General features: G+C 26.8%; 1 protein-coding gene across 1 annotated transcript; it reads left to right on the top strand.

The window, feature by feature from the left end:
• Positions 1-3766: 3766 nt before the first annotated feature.
• LOC107029965 (protein LURP-one-related 15-like) lies at positions 3767-5788 on the top strand. Its single transcript, XM_015231390.2, has 3 exons — positions 3767-4021; positions 4780-5007; positions 5614-5788. The coding sequence occupies exons 1-3, from the start codon at positions 3797-3799 to the stop codon at positions 5746-5748; spliced, it is 588 nt and encodes a 195-aa protein (XP_015086876.1). The 5' UTR covers positions 3767-3796; the 3' UTR covers positions 5749-5788.
• The last annotated feature ends 4681 nt before the right edge of the window (positions 5789-10469 follow it).

The following is a 10469-nucleotide window of genomic DNA, read 5'->3' as shown; positions in this document are numbered from 1 at the left end:
ATATATATATATATATATATATATATATATGCAATGACCAATTAAGAAACATGCAACTGATCAATATTAAATTGAAAGAAACTGATTACAATATCTCTACAAGATATGAGCTTGAAACATGGGACATACAATTAATCAACATATAATCATGTTAGCTAAATATGGAGTTTGATGTACCTTCATCGAAAATGACTCAATATACCTTGTCATGGTATAAAAGGCTAGTCTGATATAATGTAGTACCACTAAGATAATAATATGCTCCAACCAATGCTACATGGACCTATGGTGGTATGTGGTTATGAGGCTTAGGAATTGCTACTAATGATCTCAATATCCCTAAAATCAGCCTGGTGCTAAGTAACTCTCCCAACTGAGTTTATGTCAATTTATGCTGATATTCTGATAATATTGGTAATAATGGTAATGCTGAATAACTTATGAATAATGTGTCATGATCCAGACCGTCATGAGTGAAACCCACTCTAACCCTCCAGTGGAGAACCAACTATCAACTCAAATCTTCACTCAACATCATTTTTATAAAACAAATGGTTCATGATAAATAGAAAAACAATTTAGAAACAACTAAGAATTAAGTTTCAATAAACTTAATCAATAGTCAAGATAGTTTAGACAACTAAAGAATTGAGTTATATGAACTAAACTCAATAGTTAAAATAATTATGCGGACATAAACTTCCAAGAACTAAAAGTTGTGGTACCAAAACTTTAATGTCTAAAATAAAAGGGGTTGCAAAACTTAAACACAAAGTTTAAGAGTGTCTTAATAAAAAAAAAAGATGGACAAGAAAAAAAACAAAGGAATCCATAGTAGTTTGGAATAACGCACCCTTGAATTTGAAGTCAAATGTCCCTTAACTATGGTCTTGAATCAAGGAGAAGCTCAGTACTCAATAAGAAAATAACAAGTGCAACATCAGTACACTGGTAGGATTGCACAACCAGTCTAAAATATAAACTTAAGAAATTTACCACAGTATAACTCGGAACAACACATAACAGTTATCAATTCATATAGACTCCTCGTCACAGATTATGAAACAACAAATATATGGATGTATGTCGCAAATGATCACAAATACAAATTTTCGATCCTCTCATGGAATCAAATACACATACTTCGTCCTCTCATGGAACCAAACTCAATATGTTAGTACTGTTGGGATATCTAAGTCATCCTTATTTAGTGTACCTATGTTATATATGATCAAACCATATATGGATATAAACATCTGATTTTTTTTTGAAGAATCACTGAGTTTGATTTGAAGAAAGAGTCTAAAGACGCAAGGAGTTTCGCTTAAAGTAGAACTCTTCAAGTTACTATTGAATTGAAGTGTTGGAGTTTGACTACAATACAAAAAAATCAATGAATGTAATTTGAAAGAGTCTAAAGAAGCAAGGAGTTCAAATTGAAGAAGGAGTCTTACTTGAAGTAGAACTCTAAGTCAATTGAGTTTAAGTCAATGAGGAGTTTGAAGTGAACAATAACTCTAAGAAGAATAGAAGTGAAGTCGTTCAGAATACTTGTGCATTTAGGCCTCATTTGTTTGCACCTAATGGAGGTCTGAATCTTAATCATTTAGATTCAGCCCATTAAGTACGTTTGGTTTTTAGGTTTGAATCAGAATCATTCAGATTCATCTCATTAAGTTCATTTGTTTCAATTTTTAAAAAACCTCTTAATGGGTCTGAAGAGGTCCGAACGAATCAGATCTGTAGGAGAATCTTAACAATATTCCGACTCATTTGATAAGTTATCAAATGATACATCATAACTTCTCTACTTTGGGCGTGCCTTTTTTTCTCATAACTTAAAAAATTCTTTCTCTTTTCTCAATCAAACATCATATGTTTTCCAACTGATTCATAAATCCTTTCAAGTATTTTTTTATTATTAATAATTTTCTTGTATTGATGTATGTCAAGAACAATGATTGCAATAATATTTTTGATGTAATTTTATTTATCAAAGTTTTTGAATAAAAACTAGTACTCCAAATCATGATAATTAAAACTTGTTTTTATCAAAAGTGATATATATTGTTGAAATAAAAATTTTATAATATTTTATTAATATAATGTTCAATTTCACTCCACATTCAGATATTGAAAAGAAACAACATTAATTATTTAGTGTTCAGATTTAGAGACCACATCTTAATATTCAGATGTGTATTTCAGATCAAAACACTCAGATCTTAATGTGAATCTTAATATTCAGATGTGTATTCAGATTCAGACCTCTTAATCTTTAATAGAAACAAATGAGGCCTTACAGAGCAAAAAAAATTTACTTCGCAAGTGCTACCAGCGAACTGAAGGAACACATCGAAGAAACTGATCCTTTTACAGAGTTTATGTGTTAGGAGTTTTCGTTTGTGAATGAGTCTTGATGTAGTCTTAGTTCAGTGAGTTATAAACTGAATTATAGGAGTGTTATCTTCAGGTTGTGATAAATCGAAGAGTTGGGAACCTTGGGGGTCTTGCGTAAGAGGTTAGGACTTAGAGTTAGTTCCTAGGATTACAAGAGTTGTAATCTAAATCCATAACTTGAAGTTAAGGTAGGTTGCAAAGTTTGTAATCTATCTTCTGTGGAGGCTCGCAATTGATTAGTGATGTTGGGTAAATCCTGTTGTGGAACAGGTCGTGGTTTTTACACCTTTTGAGCCGGGTGTTTTTACATAAAAATATTGTGTTATAACTTATTATCCTTACTGCTTTGTTGAAACACGTTAGGCAACCTGTTTCACACTTAGGTGAAAAGTTAAAATCAATAAATTACTAGGTCGTGCAAACTATTAATAACGTTGCTAAAAAAATCATTAGAAATATCAATTATACATGTGCATGCATGGGACTAGATTTGAGTTTGAAAACTCAACTACAAGTTTCATATTTGATAATTGATACTTAGATATATAAAATTTGCTATTATTAATTCTTTTATTATCAGTCGTGTATCGCGTACTCAAAAATACTTTTTTAGTTAATGGAAAGACAAAGAAATTTTTTTTGGTAATGATTAGGCTAATGTGAATAAAGGGTGTAATCGAGAAAAATATCAAGTTCTAAGAATTTGTTGAAGATTAAAAAATCAAACAATTTTTAATTATATTCAAAGTTTTTCGAATATGTAACACATTAACAATTTTTAATTAAAGATAATAATATGGTATCCACCTATGGTGAGAGACTAGTTCACTAGAAAAAAGTAGGTAGGAAAAATTACATGAATTAATACATTTTAAAAAATAATTACTGATTTTAGCGATACTTTTTGTTTATTATCATTTATAGCAATACTGTAATAAATCTGTAATATGTATTAAAAGTGAATTATTTATGCAATATATTTGAATTATAATTGTTTTTGAAATATATTGTGTTTGTTTGGTAAAAAATAGTCACATTGTATTATAAGTGTATTAAAATGTGATAAATGTATTATCCATTATTAAAACTTGTATTACATGTGAATAATAAATTGTTCTTTGTAATATGTATTAAACTTGTATTGAAAATGAACTAAAAGTGATTAAGTGAAAAAAAAATGTTATTGTTATAAATGATAAATATTTTTTTATTATAGCACATTTATCTAAGTTTCCCAAAAAAATAATTGGTTAAATGAGCATCCGAATATTTTGTAAAATTTAACACGAACTTGACATAATCCTTTATTCTCGTATAATAAGCCTTTGATTAGCCACAAAATAAAATTCACAAATTTGAGTTTCTTCAACACATCAAGGCAGGAACAAGTGATGCTATGGCTACAGAGCGTTTAGAAGTGATAGGTCCTCAATTTTGTGCACCATACGCGGTTGATTTGAGTATCGTTAAGCAGGTCATGACCTTAAAAGATGGTTCTTTTCAAGTACTCGATGTTAATGAAAATGTCGTTTTTTCTGTCAAAGGAAAGGTCTTTAGCCTACGTGAACGTAGAGTTTTGGTAGATGGTGCTGGAAATCCTCTTGTCACGTTTCAACAAAAGGTTAACTTTAATTTATTTGTTATTAAAAATTGTATTTATTAATAGTGTTATAATTTTAGGTATAAGTAGGGGGAGTATATGAAATTGGAATCATAACTCAATGGATTGTCATAATCATGCATTTGATCAAATATGAATTTGAATGATTTTATGTTAGATTTTGATTTCCTTCAAATTATGATAATGTTATCATTTTTTAGCCTTATATATATTTTCGAGTAAATAATATTGAAATTACTTAAATCTTTTTATAGATTTCTTATTTTGAAACACTTTTTTTCCTTATTTTTTTTCTTTCTGAATGTTAAAAACAATTACATTATGATATACTTAACTTGATTTTTATTTAGACAAAATCTTATTACAGTAACTAATTTGTTCAAAAGTGACTTCACTTGCAAAATATTTTGCATACGTTACTTGTTGAATTAATATATGATTTTTATAACCTACGTCCAATTTTTTTTATGATTGAGTTAGAGTTAATGAATTGATTAATTTTGTTTGTTATCATATTTGACTAATATCTTCAAACAAACTTTAGACACAATTTCTAATAATTACTTCTCATAAAGTTAAATTTATTTTCGCGTCATATTTGACCGATATCTTTGACAAAATTTTAGAGCTAATTTTTCAGAAAGTCATATTTTATTATGATATAATAACTATTAGTTAAGTAATCATACATGAGAAATCAATCCGCGAACTTTGATATATATGCTCATTTGTTGCCTTTGTTTGATTTGAAAGCACAGCTATTGACTGCTCATCATAGATGGCAAGCATTCAGAGGAGAGAGTACAGACTCTAAACAATTGCTTTTTAGTGTTAAGAAGTCTGGACTTGTTCAATTCTTGAAGACCAAGTTAGATGTCTTCTTGGCTACCAACACTAAAGAAGAAGTTAGTGACTTCAAAATTGAAGGCAGTTGGATGGAAAAATCTTGTGTCATTTATGCTTCTAATTCTACACAAGTTGCCAAGGTAAATCAAAAAAAAAACTTTTTCTTTCTTTCAAATTACAAGGGTTTAAATCAAGTATATATAATTTACATAAATCTCCGGATAATAGGCGAATTAAAAATAATGAAATAAACACTCTAGATGGATTCGAATCAATGTCGTGGGTATATCCACTAGCTTGGGACTCCTATGCTTTTGATGTGTACACTATTAATTATATCCAAATATCTGTTAATATCTCTCTCTCTCTCTATATATATATATATAACTTTTTTATGAAATCAACGGGTGCATGTGCACTCCCACCTAGAGGGATAGATCCGCCTGTGTTAGTAGACATCCAAATACATAGGGGAGGGATATAATATATCCGAGAGGGGATTGAACATTCCGATACATATAGGAGAGGGATGTATCAAAGAGGGGAGGAATGTATTGAGAGAGAAGAGATGTATCAGAGAGGGGAGAGATGTATCCGAGAGGGAGATAAGAATGTATCAGCAAGAGTGAAGTGGTGTATCCGAAATGAAATTTTTTAAACGATATACAACTTTAGAGATTATGATAATAATAAGATGTATATTTAGGTGATTTTTTCTTTATATTAATGTATATTTGTAATTGCAGATGCACAAGAAACGCACAGCTGAAAGTCTTCTTCTTGGCAAAGATAATTTTGGTGTAACTGTGAGTGCAAACGTTGATTTTGCTTTCATAGTTGCTCTTATTGTGATCCTTGATGAGATTAACGAAGACGAATGAGAATTGAGATTATAAAACAATTTACAAAGTCCCTTATTTCTGTCAAATATTTTTTTAATTTTAATTTTTTAAGTGGTGTATTTGTAGTTACATCTTTCTTTTCTACTAATATTTTGGGAAAAATGCACAAGTACCTTCTTAGACTCGAAATTTCAGAGACACACGTTAACTAAACTAAGGTCTTATTACCCTCTTAACTTATTTTTTTGTAATTTTGTGCACCTTTGTGACTTACGCGGCATCCTAATATCTCCATGCGCCTCAATTGCATGCAGTCACAGAGTGTGCCACGTAAGACAAAAAAGTGCATAAAATTATAAAAAAATAAGTTCAGGGGTAATAGAACCTTTGTTAATAAAGGTATGTCTCTGAAATTTCGATCATAATCTAGAATGTACTTGTGCATTTTCCCAATATTGTCTAGTATACTTGTATAAAAGTCAAATTCACCTCCATTATGATGAAAGATACCTTTCAATACATTGCTACATGATTTGATGTAGCCCTCAAGCTTGTCATGCCCAATGGCAAAAATATTTTAATTTTATAACAAGAGCTAAATTTAGGATTTTGAGTTAATGATTGATATTGTAGATGATTGTTATTTTATAGAGAATATATATGTTTCTCAAAATGTAATCTTATTTCCAGGTCTTATATAAAGTAATGCATATTTGCTTATTCTTCAACTAAATTGAAGTATATCTCATTTGCAAACTGCATAAATGTGTTTGTTATGGTTTAAGTTTCATTACTGAAAAATAATAATAACAAAAACAAGTGTAGCTAATAATATTTACTTTCAATAATTTGTTGGGTTACAGTTTTATAATTATTTATATAAAAAAGATGTAATCTTCTGACTCTTTATCTCACTACTGTCAGTTCAAGAGCTTTGTTTTATTCAAGAACTTTGTTTTATTCTTGAAGTAGTAAACTTAGCCGCGCTATGCGCGGTATCTAAAAGTTTTCATTTTTATTTAATTTTCAAATTCAAATAGATTAGTTAATAAATTTTATCATTTAGCTTTGTAAATTCAACTCAATTCATGAATTAATTTTATCAAAAAATAAATACCTTAAATTAGCAGTATGGTCAAATATCTATACTTTTTTTTGGTTGAATAGTACCTATTCCTTTATGTTAGTTGTAATATATAATTAAGAATTTATGACTTCATTATCCATTTGAATGAGTTCTCAAAATTAAATATAGTTAATTTTGATGTTTTGTTAAAAATTTAAAGTGAGATTTTTAGTCTTTTAAATTTTTTAAAAAATATCAAAAGAATTAAAATAGTAATAAATTCAAAAACAGACTTAGAAATATGAAAAATTATTCGTAATAGATAAGCTATCTATAATTTGAAGACTTAAAAAAGTACTTTAATATTTATATATTAAAATATAAAGTTGTCTCTATATATTGATTCTTTGGAAGGAAATGGGTGATACATGATTTTAGTTCGGTAAAATAATTTTTAGTGATATAGAATTAACATAAAAATAATATATTATTGTTAAAATGCATAATAAAATAAGTAATAAATGAACAATTATAAATGAATGATAAAAGGTTTTATGTTAAGATTAAAAAAAAAACTTATCTACTAAAAACTTATAATTAGACTCTTGATTTTTTTCTAAATAAAGTAAACATAAAAAAATTGTTCACAAATAATATGAATATTTATAATTATTAACGATATATAATATTTTTTTATAATTAAAGTATAGGAGAAAAAGTTAAGTAAATTTTTAGAATCATTATAATGGAGGATGAATGGTTAAGTAATAAGTATATTTGAAATGGTTTTTTGTATTAATTTTTTCCTTGATAAATTCTCTTCTATAATTCTAAGTTTTTTTTAAAATTTATTTCAATGCTATTTTTTAGTCTCCCTTTTTTCTTTTTCTTTTTTTTTTAATTTTTTAGTCTTTGCTTATTTAATTCTATTAAGAAAACACAAACAATTAGCATCGTAACTAAGAGAATGAAGTTTGCTCATCTTTAGTATTTTTACTAATTTATATATATTTTTTAAAACAGTAACAATTAGCATCGTATCTTAACATAATCAAGTTAGCTTGTCTTTAGCTTTTTATTAATTTAAGCAAAATGTTTAAATGATTCTCTTAATTAATTTTTATTAGATATTTCATGATTTATATTTTATTTAAAATTTAAAAATAACTTCACAATAATTTTGATTATCTCGCCCTGCTAAGCGTATCTACAAATACATTTTAATGTTTTCAAGAGTTGTTTTTGTCTTACTTTTAGTAATGATCTTGCTCTTATAATTTCATGCAAAAAAACAAATCAATTACTCTTTTATATATCTTATTTTGTATCATTCTTATTAGAAGTAAAAATAATTACACAAAGCAGTCTTTGTCGATAGATTTTGCATTACAAGATTAAATAGAGGACAAATAAGCTAAACATAAATATATTTGGTTAGAAATATTTTTTTGATGTGCTTTTAAAATGTCACAAATTTAAACATTAAGTAATTTGAGGTTATGAAAGTATAAAGTTGGAAGTTATAGGTACTACTTATAAGTATTAATTAAGTATAGAGGTTATGAAAGATGAAGAGGTGTGCGTTTATGATAAAAATTAAATTAAAAATAAATATATAAAAATAAGAGGAAAAAGGTTAAAAAAATGTTACATATTTTTTTAATAAACAAAAATATGTTTAAGTAAAATCCTCCACCATTTTTATGATTTATTTTATTATATGACATATTTTCTTTTTACCTCATTTTAGAAATTTCAAATTATTAAAAGTCTCCAAATATGCTTCTAATAATAAACATTATTTTTAGTAATTACTATTATTTTGAACACTGTATACTTTTTCTCTTATTTTATATTATAGGAGAGATATCTATTAAGAGAAAAATTAATTAAAAACAAATTTAAAAAGGGACAGAGAATTAAAAAGTTGATCAAAAGGAATAAATTTTTTTTTGAAATTATCAAAAAAGAAAAAAGTAATCGTACGGATGTTTTAAAATAAAATTAAAAAATATAAAAAAATTTGTTGATTAAATTCTCAAAATTGTGAAACATTTGGCCTATAAATAATTTCTATATATAAATAATATAATAAATAATGCAACGTTAAAATTATGTATTTTTACCATATCATTTTTTCGTGATTGTGAGATACGAAATTATAAGAGGAATCGATTTATTTGATTCTTAGATATATAATATTTGTATTTAATATTTAGTATTTTATTTACTTTATATTGAGATGTGATATATTACTTTTTTTATTACTTATATTTATTATATATGTGTATAACATTTTATAGCTAGTGAGGAGGAAGATATCGTTAATTAAAATTAAGATATATTGACATTTTTTCAATTAACTAGTTAATCTGATAAGGAACCAAACAACTCTTATTGCATCGGAGGTTTAACCGGAAAATTATAAACAATCCTTACAATAATACCAACAAACATACATAAAATTAGTTAACTAATCAAGCAAAAATATTTAAAATATTTAGTTATATATGATTTGAAGGGGAAAGAAGGATCACGTTCTCAACATAACATAATTACAATCATTACAATAATAACAACAAAAATACATAAAATTATAGTTAACTAATCAAGCAAAAATATTTAAAATATTTAGTTATATATGATATGAAGAGGAAAGAAGGATCATGTTTCATCATAACATAATTCGATTCTTCAAATTTACAAAGTGAATAAAGACAATCAGTGTCGGTAGAAACTACAAGAATAAGAAAAAAATCTCAAAAAACTACAAAGAGAAGCAAAAAAGAAAATGAACAAATTATTTTTTCTATAAAAGAATCATGATTTGTATCATCAACAATCCAACCTAATAATATCAAATATATATGTAATTACAATAGAACAAAAGTGATAATGATAATTAGACATGTCAAATCATTTTACCTCACAAAATCAAAATATGCAAAATATATAACATTTTTCATAATACATTCCTCTCCTGCAAAAATCAGATCAAAGAAGACAAAAGAAATTAACAAATCAAAGAAACAAAAAATGAAGAATAAGGAAAATAAAAATAAAATGACCATCATGCAATGTCTCAAAGTGGGTTTTTATAGGTGTAATATTTAGGAGTTATAATTTTTATATTAAATATTTTGAAGGTTATGAATATGAAAGGTTAGGAGTTATATTATTAAATGAAAGTTTAGGTGTTATATATATTATTAAAAGGTTAGGAGGTGTAATGCTCATTAAATAACTTATTAATAGCAATATATATATACACATAACATTATTGTGTAAAAAAAATAATCTAAAAAACCATATTTTTTAATATATATAGATATATATATATATTTTTTTTCTCATCATTGAAGCATGCCACATAGGCGAATTGAAGATCATCATTTATATATATATATTGATTGATGGAATACTTGCTAGAATTTCACCACGAATGTGAAGCAAATCGTTAATCATAATTGTGAAGGTATGAAAACTTGGGCTCACCACTTAGAGACGGATACATTTTTGTATGCAGAAGACTTCGGATCACCGCTAATGATCAGGGCCGTCTCAATTCCTAGGTCATTAAAGTCATAGCTTGGGTCCCCTATTTTTGAAAAATAATTATGTGTGTGTGTGTGCGTGTGCGTGTGCGTGTGTGTGTGCGTGTGTGTGCGTGTGTGTGCGCGTGTGCGTGTGCGTG

Source organism: Solanum pennellii, chromosome 9, assembly GCF_001406875.1.
Source record: "Solanum pennellii chromosome 9, SPENNV200".
Lineage (NCBI taxonomy): Eukaryota > Viridiplantae > Streptophyta > Magnoliopsida > Solanales > Solanaceae > Solanum > Solanum pennellii.
The sequence above is the reverse complement of the archived record's forward strand: the minus strand, read 5'-3'. Positions and strand labels throughout refer to the sequence as shown.